We start from the raw sequence: 21,791 nt of genomic DNA, 5'->3' as shown, positions 1-21,791 counted from the left end.
TTCAAAGCCTCAAATGGAGATTTTCTTCTTTTTTCTGTCAACAAAGGAATTTTTCTCTGTAACTCCAATTTCCCTGCCCACAAGCAAAGGTAAGTGCCAAGCCCAGAGGTCTCATAGGTTAAATGACTAATCGTTAATGAGCTCATATTAACAACAATTATGCTAACCACGACACCTGAGCTTCCACTGTTCCTCTAACCTGGTAGGAGTAGCTCTTACTGGGAAATGTCTCATTTGAGGTATATTTGCTTCCTGTTCCACAGGTACCCACAGTGCTATTCACATGACCTGGGAAGACACGTCCACACCTGATGGACCAATCCTATCTGAGTTCTAGAAGCTGACTTCTTTGGCCTCCTATGTTATTATTAACCTTTCAGCTGCCACCTTTGCTTGCAAAATATGAGCAATCCCAAAAAATCCACCTTTCTAAGCCACTTCTGCCTCTCTGTCCATGACCTCGGCCTCTCGGTGTCCAGGGAAATCAGTGCGTAGGGTGGGACTTAGAGCTAGACAACATTGTCTTTAAATCAGATCTTATCCAATTAAAAATGACTGCCAGCCCCTTCAGGCATCTCCTCTGGTCTCTTGAACCTTCTGCTCTAGCTCAAGGTCAGAGTGTGTTCTCAAGTGGCTTACTTGAGAGTCGACTGGAAATCTCTGCAGAGAGGGTTGTCATGCCACTGGCCCGTCCAGGTGAGATGGGCGTCGCTGGGTGTACAGAAGGAGAGGCGATGGATCCCAGATACTGGTAGGACTGATCGTAGGACCATGGTGGGGATGGCTGGATCTGCCTTGTATCTGCAGAGAATCAGGGAGGTCTGTTATATGTAGAGTTGAGGGGATATTTAAAAAAAAAAGTACTTTAATAAACTAATCACTTTTGTTTCAGTATGTCACGTGTGCGGCCTGTTCACCAGCGTCTAATCAGCCTACTTAAGTTAAAGTATGTGCTTTTGTTTGATCATTTCTCCCCCTAAAGATACTGAAATATAGTTTATGTTCAGTCCTTGAAGATTTTCCTTTGGTAACTGTTTCTCCCAAAGGTTTTATTTAAATCCTGCGAATAATGACGAGAGGCATTGCGTGTGCTTTCGAATGAAGGTGGAAATGTTAATGTCGAAACTGTTGAACTACAGCACGTGTTGATGGCCCAGACAATTGCAGCTTTATCAATAATGACAATCACTGATCACCATCAGAAACATTTGACAAAACCCAGATGGTCACCTGTCTCTCTGTGCTCAGTAAGCAAAATAGAATGTAGAGGTTATTTTTTTGACCTTTGGTAAAATATTCCGCAACATTTTAAATGTTTTATATGTAGGTGACTTCTCTGCCCAGGATGATAGAAAAGCCCTGGCTGGGAAGCTGGCGCTGCAGCCTGATGACAGGGTCACAGGCCAAGCAGTGCAGGGCCGGCTCTGTCACCCCAGAGCAGCGAGGCATCCTGTGTCCTTTCCAGGGCAGAGCGTCGAGCAAGTATTTTATAGATTGCCATTAAATGAGGCCCGGATAGAGGAGAGACAAAAGTCGGACTTCAGAAGGGTTGGGGGGGAAAAGATTTTGTAAATTGACTCCAGCATTCATAGGAGTCAGTTTTCAAAAGCATCACGCTGTTTGCGATTGAAAAGGAGGAGGAAAAAACCCCCTCTTTTTAGGCAGAATATGTAAGAAAAGTTAGACTGAACACTGTCCCACAAGAACACTTGACATTTCTTTAGGGCTAAATATTAATTTTCTCTTTGTGTCCCACCTTCTTCATGGATACAGATGACAGCACACTATACTAACTCCTCCCCGCGTCCTCACAGCCAGGGCTTCCTAATGCTGGGAATAAACCTAGAAAGAACACGTTCTTTGGAAAATACCAGGGGTAAGTTTTGTAGGTGCCATGACATATAACTTTTATTCCTGTTGGTGATAAAATATTCCGATGTGCCCCACTGGGGCTTGCCGGTTTCCAAAAGCAGTTTGCCCTTTTTCTACTTACCTCTTTGAAGCTGTCCTTGTGGACAGTGGGATTGGAGACCCATGTCATCTTTCTCATCTTTTCCTGACAACCCCCTCGCCCTTTCCCTCATATGGAGCAATTTCTTCCTTAAACCTGGGCAGATATTTTAACTTAGAATCTTTGAAATCTAATTTTACAGTTAAAGTTTTTCATTTGATTCTGAATTTTAGAGAATTTGAGGAGCTGACAAGGAATAAGAGAGCTGGTTCATTCTGAAGTCTGAAAATTAACCGTCTGACTACCGTTAAGGGTTCCTCTGCATCTCACAGCTAACAGGGCTCCCAGTAGTCAAAAGCAGGTAGTTACTGCCAGTTCTTCCAGAGTCCCACACTACTATACGGAGTTTGTTCCAAGTGGGAAAAAAAAAAAGAATACTCAGATATTTTCTGTAAGAGGTGCCTGTATCCTAGCCGCATATATCTGCTAAGTGGATCTATAGTGCTCAGATAGTTTAATCATTTAAAAAGCAAACAAAAGAAGTTTTATAATTATCATAAAGCCCTCCGGGCTGTGAATTGCCGTACGGTAACTCATGCCTTGTGTAGACAGCCCAGCACCCCTAACCCCATGTCTAAGCCACGGTAAGCATAGAGTATTACACTGTGATTCATGCTCTGTCATGTTTTACTGTAGTGAAAAGTCCTGCTGTGCTTTTCTAAACTCATAATTAAGCCATGCAAACGTTGCATAATGTTTCTCAGCCTTTTAAAAATATGCTTTAGTAAAATGATCTTTATGATTAAAGTCTAAGTTCTACAATTTTTTTTTAACACAGGGTTTTAGGTTCAACATCTTCTCACTTCACACCACAACCCAGCTTTCCAGGGTTAGAGGGGAGATTGCACCAAACACCCAAAGGACCCCCCAACCCCCGTGATCAGTTTTCATTTATGTGACCGTGGCGAATGGCGCTTGGGTTTGTTGCCAGAGGTGGGCCGTAAGGTGGTGATGATGAGCTTCTTGTGTCGTGTGTTTGGGTGTTTTCTTTTTCTATGTGTATTATTAATTAAAAAAAAATTAAAACAAATACTGAGGGCCAGTAACGTGGTGGATGCCGAGGTTAGAATTCAGATACCATTCTTGCTTTGACAGGGCCCACGCGGATGTATGAAGAAGGGAAGTGTGGAAATGGCAGTGCAGCTGGCTGCCCCAGTCACTGAACTGAGAGTTTGAGAGAAGTGTCTGGGTGGTGGCTGATCCTAGATTACTTGCTTAGGGGCTTTCTTATTCTCAGCAGAGAAAGGAGATGATCTTTAAGCATCTTCCAATGGGGCCAGAGCAGGACTCTGACACAGGGCCTAGGCAGTATTTCCCTGCTTAACTTGTATGTGACGCAGAGTTAGGGAAGAAGCAGGGAGGTGTGGGATGAGGAATGGCGCTGTAATAATAACTGTGTTCTGGGAGGAGGAAGGAGGCAGGGAGAAGCGGGGGCTGATGTCAGTCATTCTCCAGAGAGCAGGGCTGCTTGTTGACAGAGGGATTGCTCCTGGTAAGACCGCCCATCAGAAAGAACAGAAGTTTATTGAAAATTTACTGTGTGCTGGGCATGCTCTTAGTTAGCTGATGAACAAGACCTATAGGGTTCCTGTTCTATTGGTGCTTATACTGTGGTAGCAGGGACAATCCCAGGACTGTAGGAAGCTTGGAATGGCTTCCTCCTATTGCATTTAATCCTTAGTGCTGAGAGTTGTTTCATTCATTCATTCACTCATTAATTCATTTTTTCATTCATTAATGGAGTCATGAAGTTACTCATTTCCTCAATCACTCATGTTGTCAACAATTTACTAGGGCTACTGTTTTGGGGACTCAGTAGCAAGTGGGGGATCAGCCTTGCCTTCAGGAATACTCACTAGTGGGGGACCTATGGGCGGCATCAGGCAAACTGCTGGATTATCTACGGAATCTAGACTTGCACACGGCTGTCTCCACATTAGAGGTAAGAACCCAGTGCTGAGAGGAGCACCCTGAGAGGAGCACACGAGGGAAAGCACTAATTAAAGTCAGAGCAAGATTTCAGTCTGAACCCTGACTTCACCATAAACTAGTGATGCGACCTTGAGAAGTCACTTCTCTTCTCTGATACACAGTTTCCTACCTCAGAGGGTGATGGAGACAGAAGTGAGATAAGCTGTATAAAGCAAGTGCCGTAGTTTTGGGTCATAGTGAATGCATAGTGAGTAGTTTTTATGATTGTGTTACTAGAAAGGAAAAGTAATCCACACCAAGGGGCCTGACTGATATTTATTGGTCAGGCCACACAGCCCCGCTCTGGGTGAGGCTCCGGTGATGTGGCTGTTCACTGACAGACCCAGAAATGAAGTGGTAGAGAGCCAAGGGAAGTGGGGATTTGAGGATGGAGAAGGTGGGGATTTGACCTCAACCAGTCCGCATTTCCATTAAAGAAACTACTGGATTAGAAAAATCTAAATTTGAGCCTTTCCGCATCCTGTTTTTTTCTCCAGGGCTCATAAAGTGTTGCTGCAGCCATGTTTCTGAGGCCATTTTGTGATGGTTTATTTTCAGCTTTTTTGATGATCAAATAATGGGTGAAAAAAAGCCCCTCTAACCATGGTAAGCCCTAGTCCCTTCCCTTTGAAATGAGGTCAGAAAAGGAGGGGTTATGGATTGGGTAGGGTTGAGGCTAGTGGTGAGCTCAGCGGTGTCCATGTCATGTATCATTCAGGAAGGAAAGAAGAAAGAGTGCTTTAACTTGTGATGCAACAATATCAAAATGTCTCCAGAGCTAAAAAAATGACCCTATCCCATTTCATGTCACATGTTCTGCTGTTTCCGATTTCAGCTCTGAAACGTAAGGAGTTTGGGAGTCATCACTTCCATCTTCGTGATAAGGAAGAAGCTAAATAAGCTGAGAACCCACGACTTTTCTTGAGTCTGTGAGAGAACTGAGGTCGCAGAGCAAACTGCCAGCTGAGATCTCGAGAGGCAGTGGCAAATGGACAGCCACACTGAGGTCTGCTTCCTGGGGGAAGGAGTCATGGGGAGCATGGCCTGGGAGGGACACCTACACGGTACTGTTGGAGGCTGAGTGTATTCTAGTATGAGAGAAACGCCTGGTGTTATAGTTGGAGGATGTGTTGGAGATGCTTCTCTGGGTTTTTCATTCATGAACTCCTCCAGGTTCTCACAGGTCCAGTATCTGGGTTATAGCTAATAGAGCTACAAAACTATTTAAGGACAGGGAATCCAAAAGATTGCAATGGAGACGGAAACAGGGACGTTAGCAGAGCTTGAAGCTTATGGTACCTGCAGCTACAGCAAACATCAAACAGCTTGACTCCTAGCTGGGTGAACTTGCACTCTCACACCAAAGGCCTGTTTACCTGATATATCATGTCCAACTTCCAAATCAGGGATAATGAGGCATGCCAAAGGGCCAGAAAAGACAGTAGGAAGGGACAAAACAAGCATCAGACCCAGACTCAGATGTGACCTCGAGTTTGGAATTACCAGACAGGGAATTTCACTGTGATTAATATGTTAAGGACTCTAACGGGAAAAGAATACAGCATGCAAGAAAATGTGGATAGTGTAAGTAGAGAGATGAAAAGTAGGACTGAAGAGAACATCCTAGAAATGAAAGATACTGTGACAGCAATGAGAAGTGCTTTGGGTGGGGCCATCCACAGACTGGAGGTGCTGAGGGGAAAGAAAATGAGCTTGAAAATATGTCAGCAGAATAGGTAAAGAGAAAAAAAGACAAAAAGATCTATAACCTTTGGGACAGTGTGTGTGTGTATGTGAGAGAGAGAGAGAGACAGAGACAGAGAGAGGGACAGATAGGGACAGACAGGAAAGAGAGAGATGAGAAGCATCAATTCTTCATTGCGGCACCTTAGTAGTTCAACTTTGGGACAATTTCAAAAGGTGTAAAATGCGCACAGTGGAAATACCAGGAGAAAAAGGAAGAGAAAACAGCATGGAAGAAACAGTGTCATTGGCCAAGAATTCTATAAAACTAATGACAGACACCAAACCACAGATTTAGGAAGCTCACAGAACATCAAGCAAGCCAAATACCAAATAATCTACATTTAGGCCTATTGGATTGAAACTGAGGAAAATCAAAAGACAGAGAAAAGCTCGAAAGGAGCCAGCAGTGAGCAGGAAGGGGGCACGTTAAATAGAGAGTAATGTTAAGAATCACTGTGGACTTCTCTTCAGAAACCATGCAGGCAAAAAGAGAAGATGGTAAATATTTAAAGTGTTAAAAGGAAAAAAGCCTCCAACCTAAGCCACCAACCTATAATTCTATATTCAGCAAAATGAACCCCCAAAGGCACAGGAGAAATACATCCTCCAACAAACAAAAACAGAGATAATTTATCCAGCAGACACACCCTGCAAGAAACAGAAGAATTTCTTCAGGGAAAGAAAAATAATGTGGGTCAGAAAGTCAGACCCACATAAAGAGCGAGCGAACATCAGAGAGAATAAGTGAAGGTAAAATAAAGTCTTATTTTTCCCATCCTTAACTGATTTCAAAAGATCACTTTCTGTTTAAAATGATAACAGTAGTAATGTATGGGGAAATAATGGCATATGGAAAGTGAGATGAATGACCGGTAATGACAGAAATGGGAAGAAGTGATATAGTGTTACATAGTGGTGACTGAAGAGTCGCTATACATGTATCATGCAACTCCAGGGGCAACTAAAACATTTAGAAAGTATAATTGTCACTCTAAGAGAATAGACAAAATGAAATCACATAAATGCTGTTAAAACCAGAGAATGCAGGAAAAAAGGGGAAAAAAGTGCAAGAAACATAAAACAGTTAACAAACATGGTAGATGTTATTATAATTACATAAGTAATCACCTTGGATATGAATGGTCTAAATGCACCAGTTAAAGGACAGAGATTGTGAGAGTGAATTAAAAACAAGACTCAACTTTAGTGTTGTCTATGAGGAACCCAGGTTAAAGGCTCAGGCTAAGAGGAAAGGGATGGGGAAAGACAGACTGTGCTAACACCAAAAGGAAGCCAGTGTAGCTCTATTGATTTTATAAAAACTGACTTCAGAAGAACGGACAACTTCAGGGACACCAAGGGGAAACACATGATGATAAAGGAATCAATTCTTTAAGAAGATGTAAGGATCTTTACAAATATGCACCTAACAGCAGAGTGTCAAAAACATGAGCTAAAAACTTTTAGGACTACAAGGAAAATGAGAAAAACACACACACTGTGACAGATGAATATTTCTGCACCCCTCTGTCAGTCACTGACAGTGCAAGCAAGCAGAACGTTTGGACAAAGTTCACCTAACCAATCCTACAAACCAATCTGATCTAACTAACACGATAGGAACACCCACCCAACAACAGCAGAATACATATTCCTCTCAGGCTCACAGGGAACACTCGCCAAGACAGACCACACTCTAGAACATAAAACATACCTTAAATTTAAAAGACAAATCATATGCTTAGGCCCTACAGACTGAAACTAAAAAGTCAGTAATAGAACAATAGTTGGACAATAGTAAAACACACGGTGCTTCCACAACACACTTCTAAATAACCTGTGGGTCAAGTAAGAAGCCTAAAGAGAAGTATATTTTGAACTCGATGAAAGTCCAACTCATCACAATTTGTGCGATACAGTGAAAGCAGAGCTTAGAGGGAAATTTAAAGCATTGAATGCATATATTAAAAAAGAAGGATCCAGAATCCATCATCTAAGTGTCCACCTTAAGAAAACTGGAGGAAAAAAGAGCAAACTAAACCTAAAGCAAGCTGAAGAAAAGGGATAGTAAACATTAGAGTAGAAATCAATGAAGTTGAATATAAGAAAGGGATGAAATCCATGAAACCAAAAGCTGTTGCTTGAAAAGCTTAAACATCTTACTTTGTCCTCAAGCTCCCACCAGGCCATGGGAGAGGATGGCCAGAAACACCTGGTTCTCCTCGGACACCTACCTCTATTGGCTTTTTAACTCTCACCCTTAAAACTCTGGTCCCCAACAGCCCCACCTGAGCCTGAGGCCAGAAAGTTACCGTAAGCAGGCCTTTTCTTGGGATATTCAGCTGTCACCTTTCAGAGCCGTTTGAAAACAAAGACCAGACAGTTATGTATGCCACGGGGCCCTCCTATCTATTTTTAAAAGAGCCACACCTGCTTGGTGAACACATAAACCATCAGGGCCTAGTGTTTTCTCTGGAGGATTTTCCTCTCTCTTCCAGTGTGGCCGTCCGCGGGGCAGTTCCCAGGGTGCCCTCCCAGTCCACCTCAGTCATGGGTAGCTGCTGTAATGCCCTCTTGGGCGCCTTGGAACACACAACAGGATGTGACTCAGGACTAGGAGATGTGAGTCAGTTTCCAGGGTGATGTGTCAGGAGGTGGCCGGCATCTCCTGTCTGGGACCCCTGGAGTCCCTGCAAACACAAGGGGTGCCCCCAGACGACTGGCTGCCATCCCACCTTCAGAACTGGAGGAGGTCAGCTTTCATGGCCCCAGGCTCTGGGTCATTTTCTGCTGTGGAAGAGGCATTTCCTTGAAAGTCTCAGTGCTTTTCCGAAGCACAGTGTCCTTCTCTGGCGTAGGCCGTAAAAAGCGCAACACAGCACAAAAACAGGGTCCCTGGGGGTGCACCCAGGTAGCAGACACATGATAAGGTTGAGTCAGTTCCCACTAGCTCTGAGTCCTGGAAAACCAGAGGTTGTGAAAGACTCTGGTATTTGCCAATGATTTGTCTCCCCTGGCTGCAGACATCTTTGTTAGTCATGGACAGCAGAGATGCATTCATTGTTCTGGCGATTACTCTGCAGGGAACCATCAGTGCCAAGCTAGGGCAGAGACCTGCCCGGGGAACCTGTGTCTTAAATAAAGGCCTTTGGGGTTTGAGGGACCCGTCCCTGCAGCTGACGACCAGCTGCCTCTGCGGGGACAGAGGGCAGAACTGTGTGGTCACATCCATCACTCACTGCCTCTGGGACCCAAATTCCGCACCGGTCTGGGAGGCTTCGTGGCTCTGCGGTCAGGCACGCTGGTTTCTAACATCAGAGCAGTTCCCACCCTGGTGGCTCACCACAGCCCTTTTCCTCTCCAACCTCTCTTTCCTCATCACTAAACATGGAGGCAACCAACCTCACCTGCCTCACAGGTGTGAGCGTTAATTAATGTTTGTGAAGCCGCCTTGAGAGCCACAGATGAAAGGCACTCTATAAATGCAAAGTGCCATTGCTCATTAGACGTGCCAGACAGTTCCCAGGGGAAACTGCGCAGCCCGCACTACGAGGCCTCTCCCTCAGCCAGACCCGTCTGAGACACGTCTGGGAGAAGGCTCTGGACTCAGGCACAGTCGTCTCAGGAAAGAGTTTCGGGGAGAGGGCGCTGGCTTCTAGAAAAGACAGGGGTTTGGATAACCTGCATTTTTTGCCCGTGCCATTTCCCTGAGCCAGAGGGCAGCAGCCTGCAGTGCCCACAGGGTGGAGGGACATGGTTGCAGGGGACGGAAGGGACCTTCAGGTCTCCGCCCTGTCCTCCTGCACATTGTTAAATGCCCACTGCAGACACCTGTCTCGTAAAGGTTTTCTGCACCCTCACTACCTGCACCTCTGCCCCCTCCAGGCCAGGATCTCACGGGCACAGGGAGAACAGGCTGTGAGGCCATGTGGTCAGGACCATGCCCAAAGAGGGCGCGGGGATGCTTCGCTCTGCTTTGGTGGGTGTTGGCCCCAAACTGGCCCAGTATTGGGAACCCTGTTCCTCAGGGAGCCAGAAGACTCTGAAAGAGAGCACGACAAAGGCAGATTTGGGGGTTTTAGAGATTAGGACCGAGCCCTGGCTTCCCTCCACTCACTATGCTGAGGCAGGTACCTACACCCCTCGGACAGTTTCCCCATCAGGAGGAGGGGTGCCTTGGAGGATGGACTGATCCTGAGCTTCCTCATCGTCAGTGCAGCACCTACCCTCTAGTGAGCAAGTCTCCTCTCCCCCAACCCTTCAGAAAAATATCCTGCGTCCCTAAAGCGCTCGCTCTGTGCCACCAGGCAGAGCTGCATTACCCACACAGGACAGTGCTCCACGTGAGGAAGGAGGGGGCCTCAGCTCAGCAGCACCACCAGGGAAGAGCCCTTCCTTAGCCAGCCAGAGATCGAGGGTGCAAAATGTCCCCGACCCCCTCACGAAGGACAACATGGTTTCACAATCCTCATGTGTGGCATTCCAGCAGGGTGCTACCAGGCTGCTAAAGTGAAGTATAAGTCCCTTCCTACTCTGGGCACCAGCTTCCTTCAGAGAAAGGATCACAACAACTTGGTCACCCCGCAGAAGGCAGCTGCATTGCAGCCACATGGCCAGCATCACAGTGCTGATCAAGGCACAGAAATCCAAAGCTGCATGTTGCCCATCAAGGGGCATCATTCTTACCTCCTGCAGAGGGACCCAGGTGGTAGGGAGGCAGCTCTTGCTTTTTTTCTTTCTTTTTTTTTTTTTTTTTGTATTTTTCTGAAGTGAGAAGTGGAGAGGCAGATGGATAGACTCCCACATGTGCCTGACAGGGATCCACCTGGCATGCTCACCAGGGGGCAATGCTCTGCCCATCTAGGTGTCACTCAGTTGCAACCAGAGCCATTCTAGAGCCTGAGGTGGAGGCCATGGAGTCGTCCCCAGCACCCAGGTCAACCTTGCTCCAATGGAGCCTTGGCTGCAGGAAGGGAAGAGAGAGAGGGGGGGAAGGGTGGAGAGGCAGATGGGTGCTTCTCCTGTATGCCCTGGTGGGAATCGAACCTGGGACTTCCACACACTGGGCCGATGCTCTACCACTGAGCCAACCAGCCAGGGCCGAGGCAGCTCTTTCTTTCTTTCTTTTTTTTTTTGTATTTTTCTGAAGCTAGAAACGGGGAGAGACAGTCAGACAGACTCCCGCATGCGCCCGACCGGGATCCACCCGGCACACCCACCAGGGGGCGACGCTCTGCCCACCAGGGGGCGATGCTCTGCCCCTCCGGGGCGTCGCTCTGTCGCGACCAGAGCCACTCTAGCGCCTGGGGCAGAGGCCAAGGAGCCATCCCCAGCGCCCGGGCCATCTTTGCTCCAATGGAGCCTTGGCTGCGGGAGGGGAAGAGAGAGACAGAGAGGAAGGAGAGGGGGAGGGGTGGAGAAGCAGATGGGTGCCTCTCCTGTGTGCCCTGGCCGAGAATCGAACCCAGGACCTCCGCACGCCAGGCCGACGCTCCACCACTGAGCCAACCGGCCAGGGCCGAGGCAGCTCTTTCTTAAGAGTGTCTGTTCCACACTCCTGACGTGGAGGACATTCTGACCTAGGAGGTGGAGGCAGTCCCCCATGCCAAGGGTCCAGTCCCCTTTCTTAACTGCTTGCCTGTTAGAGTGGTGTCTGTGTCAGTATTCTCGGTTTCCCCAGGTGTCGCCTCTGTCCGTGCTGTCCTGTCACACTCTTCCTCCCCTACTTGCATCCCTTTCTTGTCTCTCCCAGCCCCCACACATCAGGCCCATGCTCCTGGGATCCCCAGGAGGAGGACCAGGAGGCCAGAGCCCCCCAAGGACCCACCCCTTCTTGACCCGCTCCCCCCCAGTACCCTGTCTTTTGTGGGGGCATGGACACCCAGCCAGCACTGTGATTCCTGGGTGTCCTTTCTCCTCCAACACTCAAACTTCCATGACACCCCAGGGAAAGTCTCTGAGTGTACACAAGACAGATTTCTCCCTCTTAGGGGGCACTGTCATTCCGGATGGTCTTTGTCTCCACCCCTCCCACTGCTCTACCAGAAATGATGGATCCTGGAAGCCTGTGCTCCTCACGCAAGGAGGGGCCTCACCCCTCCCACTGGGGACAAGGGACATGCGACTCGCTGATTTGCTGGCTGCTCTGTTGGTGACCTCCGAAAGGCAGCAGGAAAGGTGGCCTTGAGCTCAGCATCGTCCTTCCTTCCTATAACTCAACATCCTACAGACCCACCAGCTCTGGCTTCTTCACAGGTTTCCAGTGATGTCGTGTCTGTTATGCTTCCTAAACTCAACTCATAAAAAGCCCCTGAGGAACAGCTCCCTTATACTTCTCTGTATGTTTTGAAAATGGCTCAATTACTTAGATTTTCTGCTAGAGCAACAGAACGAGGAAGAAGAGGCCAAACTGTGTCTTCCTCAGGTGGCGGGTTCCTACGCTAGTTTTGGGTTCTTTAGTGTAATTGGGTTTCTCTAGCTTGTGAGCCAGGGGGGCCGATACCTATGCCATCTCTGTTACCAGGTAACCCGCCCTTTGCCTAATGCACCAGGTCCTCTCCCCACCTTGACGTGAGTGCTGCACAGGAGGAATCTGTCCCCTTAGGTCTGCCACCACTTTACACGCCCCAAAGAAGTGACCTTGACGTGAAATAATGGGGATTGCAATAGATGAATAACATAGATTGCTGAGGTGACGTTTGAAAGCACGACGGGGACCTTTGAAGATAAGAGCCAAGCGTGCTTTTATAAGCTTAACCCTGGTGCTCTGAACAAAAGATGCAAACTCATAAAGTCAGCTTCATCACGGGGCGACCTACACTCACAAAGGAATAGCACCTGAACTTCAATCCAGAAAGGCTAAGGGAAATCCACTGGAACGCCTTTACACTCCAACATAGATCTCAACTTAAAAATGGCACGCAAGAGTGTGCGCACACAAACACACACACATACTTGGTAACTAGCAGGTCTCTGATGATCTGAAGACACAGCTTCATTTATTGACTCAGAGAAAGTAATGGCATTTCAAATACAACCTTCATACTTCAGTAGATGAGGTCACTGTGAGAAAGATGATACTGAGCCCAGCAGTGGGAATTCTTCCTCCAGAGAACCACTTTGATTTACAAGGTCAAGGAAGGCTTTCTCAGAAAAGCAATAGGTTTCCAGTGCCTTGGACTAAAATGGAAGCATTTTTTAAAAAAGTTAAAAGTAGAGTCTGAGAGAGCAGATAACACGAAACTCTTGCTCAACCAGAGGGATGATCGGTGGAGAACAGAGACCCTAGAAACCTAAAGAAGGCCCTGGCTGGTTGGCTCTCTGGTAGACTGTTGGCCCAGCATATGGATGTCCTGGGTTTGATTCCCGGTCAGGGCACATAGGAGAAACACCCATCTGCTTCTCCACCCTTCCTTCCCCCCCTCCTTTCTTTCTCTGTTTCTCTCTTCCCCTCTCCTCCTGCAGCCATGGCTTGATTGGAGCAAGTTGGCCCCAGGTGCTGATGATGGCTCCATGGCCTGCCTCAGGTGTTAAGAAGAGTTTGGTTGCTGAGCAACAGAGCAACGCCCCAGATGGGAAGAACATCCCCTGGGAGGGGCTTGCCAGGTGGATCCCGGTCTGGGCATAGGTGGGAATCTGTCTCTTGTTTCCCCTCATCTCATTAAATGAAAAAAAAAAAAAAGAAAGAAAGAAAAAGAAAAAGGGAGATGTGTAGACTGACTGAATTTTTGTGGACTCCCCAGATTGGTCTAAACAGGGTGACTGCTCCTCCAGGAGACATTGAACAGTGTCTGGAGATGTTTTTGGTTGTCACATGTAGGGGTTGGGGGATGCTATTGGCATGTAGTAGTTGGAGGCCAGGGGTGTTGTTCAACAGCCCACATTGCACAAGACAGTCCCCCACAGCAGAGAATGACCCTGCCCCCAAATGTCTACCATGCCTTAGGGAACCCAAAGCAGGGTGGGCAAGCAACACCACCACAGGTTTCAGTCACCCATCAAACCATGGTGACAAGCCAGGCGATGTGACTTCCAGGGGTGCCCCAGGCTCAGAGAAATCTAATGCAGCACCGTGGCGTGGGCAGACAACAAACACAAAACTGGGACACAGCATGTGGTGGGCACCTTCCAAAACCCTACAGGAGTCCAGGGTGGCCGTAGGCCATTCGTCTGCCCAGGTGGCGTCAGTGGTCATGATGTGCCCAGGAGAGCTCTGTCCCTATGCCAGGGTTTGGGGCAACAGCTTTCTCACAGTCTCATGGCCTGGCATCCAGACTTGTAGCTGGCATGCTGGGCTCTGGGTGAGCCGCAGGTATAAACCACTGACAAGATCCCTTCTGAGCTGACCGTTGGCTTTGCCACCTGGGAAGGGACAGGCTGCTGCTTGCCTCTCCTGAGCTTCCCGGGCATGAGTCACATGTAACTAGATAATGATGCAAATCACTGTCAACATGTCTACTGGTTCATTCCAGCCTCGCAGGGAATGAGAGAGCAGAAAGCCCCTCAAAGCCTGCGGGCCTGCCCATCTCGGACAAAGCAGGAGGGTGAGGAGTAAAGGGACTTCCTCTGTTCCCCAGCAGGTTCATGACAGCAGGGACAGGCCTCCTGGTTCTTTGTAGAGTGCTGTTTTTACTACAGGATGATTGAAGCCATTTCCACTTAATCTAGTTGCCACGTACTGACAAATGAAAAGACTGGTCTACACCTCAAAAAACAAACAAACAAACAAACAAACAAAACCCAGTAATCACCAAGCACAGTGTCCAATGGACACTGGGGACCAGTACCTTTCCTGCTTACAGGGCTGGGCCCCTGAGCCTTGCAGGGCTCCCTGTGAAGTCCTCAGTCTAGCTACGTCTCCCTTGTACCTTGAAACTGGGCCCAGATAACCCCAGACCTTAAATGTAAGTTGTTATCTGTGGCTGTGAATTCCTAACCGAAGTCAAAATTAAGGAGGAAAAGAGGTGACCATTTACCCTGCCCCTGGTGTTTGGGGGTGGTCCTGGGGAGGAGGCAGGCTTCCAGAAACAGGGAAGTGGCAGCAAGGTCAGTCACACTGTCATCCTGACTCCGCCTGTTCTTCTAATGGCCTCACCCTGCCAAGTGGCTGCAATGTGCTCATGTGAAACCCTTTTATGGAGAGGGCCCTAGCCTTTTCTGCCCACATCACTTAAAATAATGAGTGAGCCGCGCTCGCGTGAGTCTGCCGTTCATTCAGATGGACTGAATCTGCAGGCTCGCTCCCCTGTCCCACGAGCTTGGGCCTGGCTGTCTGAACCCCCCAGATCAGACCCAGGCGAGCTCACGCCAGATGGCAATGAGATGCAAATACCTAGGCAAACTTTTGAAGGATTTGAGCCCTGGGGCACAGGCTATTTACAAAAGACTCAAAGCAGCGTTTGTGCCGAGCAGGCCCAGTTGCCTCCGTCTTTTTCAGTCTGGGTCCCGCCTGCTGCTGGACTCCAGGCAGGATTTCTGGGGGCCGATAACATCAGACTCCTGTCCGCACCTCAGCACCGCAGGGTCTTTGCTCTGTTTCCCAACAAGAACATGCAAGTACCAACAAAAGCCTATTATAACGTCTCCCTTTGTGTTCACTGTCTCTCACTCCTCTCTCATTGGTTCATCGTTATTTTTTTTAATATTTTGCATTGTGTACTACCCCCCCCCCCCCAAAAAAAAAAAAAAAAAAAAGGCACCGAGAAGTCATTCCCCAGCTGCTGGGCTCTGGAACGTTTCTTGAAACACATCACCTTCCCAATAAACAGAAACTTCCCGTCTTTTTTGTTTTGTTTTTTTTCCAAACTGAGCAAACCAGTCTCAACAACAAGTCCAAAGTGCTTGCCCCTTGACTGGAACAAAAGAGGCTTCTGAGGAGCCCAGGGAAGAGGAGACGAAGGGAGTGAAAGGGGCGGTGGGTGAGAAGGGTGATGACGGCCTTCCTTCCCTGGCCCACTTTTGTTACTTCCTTCAGACCGAGGCCTGGGGGCCGGCCTGTATGGGCTGCAGTGAGCCTTTGTCCACCAGCAGAGGAGTATGGCACAGTGTGGCGTGGCGTGGCATGGCGTGGCGAGGCGTGGCAACAAAGGCTGAGGAAGGGGGTCTTGGCTTCCTTGCCTGTGTCAGGCACAGAGCAAAGCCACTGAGGTGGTGGCAATGAAATGTTCCAGTGCTGGGACCTGAGGCTGAGTCAAGGGGTCTGTTTGGAAGAGAGGCTGCGATCATGGGTGGGCAGGGGGGAGGGCTAGCAAGACAAAGAGTGAGCTTGGAGAGAGAGGTTTGCAAAGTGCTAGAACCAAGAAGGATCTGGGTAGGCTTTCAAAGCAGAGACTACCCAGGGACCCATCTGAACATGGCTGCAGGGGACAGGACGCTGGGGCCCGGGAACAGCAGTGAGGTGTGGGTGGGGATTCAAACGTGTTATACAATGAATGAATCCTTTGGGGTCCAAATCTCTACATAAATGTGTAGAACCAGGTTCAGGTGTTTGTTAGACACCCTCAGGTGGGCTGTCTCAGGAGACAGGAGAGTTTGTCCTGGTGTGGTGGGGGCAGGCACAGTGAAAGGACAGGGAGACACTTGCTTTAGTTAACAGAAGGCCAGAGAAGGCAATGGAGTCATAAGGTCGAGAAGCACAGAGATTTTTCCTCCTTGTTATAAAAGTGAAGGGCAAGGGCCCAGGGAGCAGTGGGTATGCTGTCACCCGGGTGGGACCACCGGGCTCTGGGAGGAGAGCGAGGGCAGGTCACTGAAGCAGGACCTCTGTGGTAAGGGGTCAGTGGGAGAGAGTCCTGCCTGTCTAGAACATCTAGGAGAACTTGTCGTTCTCTCGGGTCCGTGACTGCAGATGTAGACAGAGGATGGGGCGGGTCCTCAGAGCTCAAGGATGCCCAGAATGCATCTAATCACCTGGTTTTGAGGTTCTGACGAAGGCGCAGCACGGAGGAAAATCTCCAGTCCTCACTTCCTAGGAGCCCAGGCCCACTGGGGACACAGCAAACAAGTGCCCTACAGGGAGGCAACCTATGAGGTGGTGGTGAAGTCAGAGGCATGACAGATGGGTCAGAAGTAGAGAAGGGGGAGTCAGTTTGGTCCTCGGTGGGACAAAGATGTCCTAAAGGAGGTGGGGCAGGTGAGGCACCCCAAAGGATGACAGGACTTTGGAGTGTTCAGAGGCCAGAGGAGAAGCCAGGTAAGGAGACAGCAGCTCATAGCCCCTCTGTGCCCAGCCTCCCTCCGGTGGTCTGCTTGGTCACTTTGAAGCAGGGATGGGCCAGGTGAGGAGGGATGGAAAGCCTCACAGGCCAGAGGAAGGCCACAGGCTTGGCTAGAGAAGCGGCTACCCCCTTAGTGGTTGGTGACCTCAACAGGCAGAGCCTTTCTTTTCTGTACAGGCCCTCCTCGGCCATCAGATAGCTTGAGAAGGCAACATCTGCTTCATCGACCATGGTCCTCCACAGGGGACGTTCAGACAGAGTGGCCCCAAGGAGGAGGCACAGGTCTGAGGGGAGCCTGGGCCAAGCTGCCCCTGGTCTCCCTCAAGGACAAGGCTCAATAGCGATGCCACCTTCTACTGCGCAGGGTCTTCAGGGTATTGTTACTCAAAGGTCACCTAGAAGGCACTCAAACCCAGTCCAAGTGGGGGCCGGAAGTCCCCAGATTTTCTAACACTTAATGCTGTTTCTACTGCCTGTATAAAGTTGTCCTTTTGTCCCTCTGGGGATGCTGGCTGATGGGGATGTGGAAAAACCAGGGTGGCTGGGTGAAAAGTGACTGCTACTGAGACAAAGAGACGAGCCCCATGTCATTTCTGAAGTCCAAGGTGTCCCATAACATGGACAGCATGCACACTCCTCCTGCTGTGGCTTCCAGCTGACACTCTGAGTCACAGTGGGGCTCGGTGCTCAAGTAGTTGTCTGTACGTGAGAAGGATGGGGGACAAGCAGAATGGAGTGACCCCTGGCACCTAAACACTTTTCTTGACTCTCAACCTGTGGACCTCAACATTGCACAGTCCTAGTAACAGAAAAGCATTTCAGGGTGGCTTGGACTGGATAATGAGCCTTTAGAGCCATCAGCCTTGAAGGGTGACAACCTGGACCCAGAAGAGGTCCTGTCCAGTGGCTGCCTCGAGTTAAGGTCTTTGGAGCACTGTGGTTGCAAAGGCTCCATGGACTTAAGCACTAGTGACCAGCTCTGTCCTCTCTGTTGATGATGAGGGACAGGAGGTCTGGAGTGTGTGTGTGGGGGGGGGCAGCAGAATTTGCTGCTTCATCAGTGAATGACACAGTGCCCCTCTGCTTCCTGCTGCTGCCAATAACATGTCAACGATGCAAGCAAAACCAAGAAGAGAAAAGCTTTCCTGGACAGGCCTGTCCGTGTGGCGAGAGCTCATGTTTCAGGGCCGGGGGTGGGGGTGCCCTACCTATGCACCCGCTTCAAACCCCCAACACGTCTGTGGACTTAGTCAACAGCCTCGAGCGCCTTGTTCTGCGGTAGGAAATTCTCCTTCATAAGAGAGCCACTGTTGGTATTTGTTTGTTTTCTAATTTCTAAAAATAAGGAAAAGTTTACAACATGGGGGGCCAGGGAGGAGAGGGAAGGAGAGGGAAAGGGCAAGGGAGGCAGCGACCCTGACGGGTTCCCAGTCTCCTTGCCACTGTTTCTCCCACCCCCGGTCCCCTGCACCTTCCCGTTCTGAATGTGAAAACTAAGCAGGCTGAGCGCCTCAACTGGAGATGTGTCTAACAAGGCCCTCATTGTCTCAGACAGGTGTGAGATTGGACTTGATTCGGGGCCAACATCTCCGGCACCAGAGCCAGCTCTGGGAGCCGAAAACATGCTCCAGCCCTCCAGTAATACCACTGTAGCCAGCTAGAGTCTCAACAATTTAAGGCTTAACACACACAACATAAATCAGAGGAGGATGGACCGGCCGACCGGCAGCTTCTTGGGCGGATGCCTGCAGACTGTCTGCACATCAGACTGCCTGTTTGGGTTATTTGAGACTTTTTTTTTTTCGGCAATAAAAAGATGAGAAACTGGGTGGAGCACGCGCAGAGGCACTGTGGTGTTTGCCCCATCTTGTTCCACACCCCCCCCCCCCCACCGCCTTCCCATTAAGGCTGTTTGGAAGAGACTGCTCAGGAAGGTTTGCTCTGCTACCTTCCAGATAGGAGGAATGTATCTCATCTGGGGAGGAGAATGGAGTGAGCTGGCTGTGTGACCTTTGGCACGTCACTTGACCCCTCTGGGCTTCCAATTTCTTGTCTAGCTTATGAGGGGCCCTGGCCATCTCTCTCTGGTCTAGTTTTCCATGATTCACTCATCTCCAGTGGTCAGAAGTTCAAAGTCACTTGTAAGAACTGCCTGAATCAGGGGAAATCGTGACCCTCGGGAATGAACTTGCAACACCACCAGATTCTATGCTTCTGAGTGGATCTGTTTCCTTGAGCAAGGGAAGGCAATGTCCCAGCATTCCTTCATCGGCTTCCTCCTCTTATCTGCTCTTTAGCAACGCTGTGGTTCTCCGACCGCTGAGGCAAGACCCCGGGAATGTGGTCAGGACAAGTCAAGAGTCGGATGCCATGGGAGACAGAGATGGAAAAGATATGTCTATGCAGCCAGTTAATGCAGGGATCAGGTCCCCCTTTCTCCTGATTAACTCACAACTAAGTGTCATTTGGGAGAGGACACCACGGAGTCACTGTCACCGCAGAGCCTCAGACAGAAGGCCCTTTGGTTTCTGCTGGTAGAATTCCTGGGCCATTCCTCAGGGAGCTTTGGCCCTGCCATTCAAGATCCTGACCCTGTCTTCATGGACATGGGTGTGGTCATCACTGGAACGCCTGTTCCTGACTCTTAGATCCACGTACCGCTCAGGGAGTAAATGGGTGACATTGGGAGTAGCATCCTGAATGGGGATGAGGAGACTGTCATTCAGCATCAGCCCCCAGGTTTCCAGACTGGGCTGCCGGTGCCCCTCACTGCGTCCTGCAGCTCTGGCTGCAGACTCTGCCCATTACACTCACACACCTGCTCGCTGAGACTCTGGCCACAGCCCACGCAGCAGCAGGCTTTCAAGGCCCAGGATGGCTTGCGGGCAGAATTGACACAGAGTAGTGTGTACTTGAAATTGCACAGGAAAGCAAAACTTGTAGATAGTTCTTTTAAAATACCAAAGAGGCTGACCATTCACATTCTCTGAATGTGTTCAATCCATGGAAGTGGAGTCCAGTGCAGGGTTCACCCCTGACTGCTGCCCAGATGGGCCCTGGGGCCAGAGTGTCCTGTCAGCCTCCATGCAGCTATTTGCTCCCCCCACCAGGGAGCAGTGGTCTGGGTGCTCAGCAGGGCTGAGGAGGATGGGGAGGGGGATGCACGTGAGGTGGGTGGTCTAGCCTTGCCTTTTTGAAAATTCCTACTCCATAGTTATGGAACTGAATATTTTGAAAATGGAGACATGGCCTGACCTGTGGTGGTACAATGGATAAAGCATCTACCTGTAACACTGAGGTCGCCAGTTTGAAACCCTGGGCTTGCCTGGTCAAGGCACATACAGGAAGCAACTACTATGAGTTGATGTTTACTGCTTCACCCACTTTCTCTCTCTCTCCTCTCTCTAAAAATAAATAAATAAAATCTTAAAAAAATAATTAAAAGAAAATGGGGACACAAAGAAGCTACAATATGGAATCCAACCATTATCATCTATCTCATTAAGGGGACAGCACACTTTCAGAAAAAGGCTGAGTGCTATAATAATGTCCTCACGTGAGCTCCAGGCCACCTCTGAGGCAGGGGTGGGACAGGCCAGGGGGATGAGTACTGGATCAGGATTCCCAAGACTTGGATTTCAGATCTGCCTCCAATTGGGCATCGTGAGTCTCATGAGTAAATTAAAAAAGAGTTGCCCGCAAACAAATCTAAGGTCTTTTTCAACTTTACCAGTTATCCGTTCCCATTTGCTCTTATGGAGATGTGGTCATGGGTTTTCCTGTAGAGCTGACCCAAGGAACAAAACTTGAGTGAATACAACACCAGTGCCCTGACCTCACCCAGGGCTAGCATTCCTCCCGAGGACAGAGAGGCCCTGGAGGTGGTCCCCTTGGAGGAACTGTGGCTCACACGCCAGGACAGATGGGCAAAACCCCATTGAAACACCAATGACCCCAGCAAAGGGCACAATAATAAGGATGACTCTACAAAGAATAACACTGACCACTTATTCGTCATTTAACATGTTATCACGTATGATGCTGAATACGTGACAGAAATACACCTCTCTCCCTGCAGCACGTTCACGGGGCAATGTGAGTAAACACATGCAATGCTTACCCTGTGCCAGGCACCCAAGCTGTACACACATCAGCTCATGCTGTCTTCACACGCCTCCCAGGAGGCGGGCGCCATTGTTCTCATGCCCATTTCACAGATGGGGACCAGTGCTTCAGGAAACTTCAGAAATCCTCGCAAAGTTACATAACCAGGAAGTGGCCAACCTGGGTGTGAATTCCAAAGTCTATCTCCATCAGCCTCCATACAGATTTTAGCATTAATTTACAGACCCAGTCTCCGCTTTCCTCGTCAATGCATCTGGGAACTGCCATGTTTTCTACAAGTCCCTTCTCACCATTAGTGGAAGGAACGGCTCTTGCCCGACTGATGGGGCGGGTGGACAGAGGAACTGGCATTCTGCGTTGACACCTCCAGGTCCCCGTATCTCCCTCTGAGGGAGCCAGGAATGATCAGGGAGAAGACTTGAAAAAGAAGAGACATTCCTTATAGACCATCTAAAGCATCTCCCCTACTGCACCCTGCCTCCTACCCTGTGAAAGAATCGAATGAAGACACCAGGAAGAGATCCTGGGGTAAAAATAACAAGATTTCCTCTCCTTCTACCTGAATTGGCCATCTGTACTTCTGTACAAATTCAATTTTAAAGTCATGCTTTGTAATTTGTGGAAAATCATATTAAATTAAGCAGATCCATGTCTGGGCAATGGCTTCTCTCATTTACCAACATATGACGGCTCAGACAAGCTGATCACGTGGCAGAAAATAT

The 21,791-nt window shown here is 49.1% G+C and overlaps 1 protein-coding gene across 4 annotated transcripts in view; it reads right to left on the bottom strand.

The window, feature by feature from the left end:
• The window catches only part of RUNX1 (RUNX family transcription factor 1), a 230,526-nt gene that overhangs the window by 7,661 nt on the left and 201,074 nt on the right, over positions 1-21,791 (bottom strand). For all 4 annotated transcript variants that reach the window (XM_066259442.1, XM_066259439.1, XM_066259440.1 and 1 more), the window contains one exon: positions 640-801. In XM_066259442.1, coding sequence (XP_066115539.1) covers positions 640-801 — 162 coding nt within the window. The remainder of the gene's footprint in view (positions 1-639; positions 802-21,791) is intronic.

The sequence above is a fragment of the Saccopteryx bilineata genome, chromosome 2 (genome assembly GCF_036850765.1).
Source record: "Saccopteryx bilineata isolate mSacBil1 chromosome 2, mSacBil1_pri_phased_curated, whole genome shotgun sequence".
NCBI classification, from domain to species: Eukaryota; Metazoa; Chordata; class Mammalia; order Chiroptera; family Emballonuridae; genus Saccopteryx; species Saccopteryx bilineata.
This window is presented reverse-complemented; position numbering and strand designations above follow the sequence as displayed.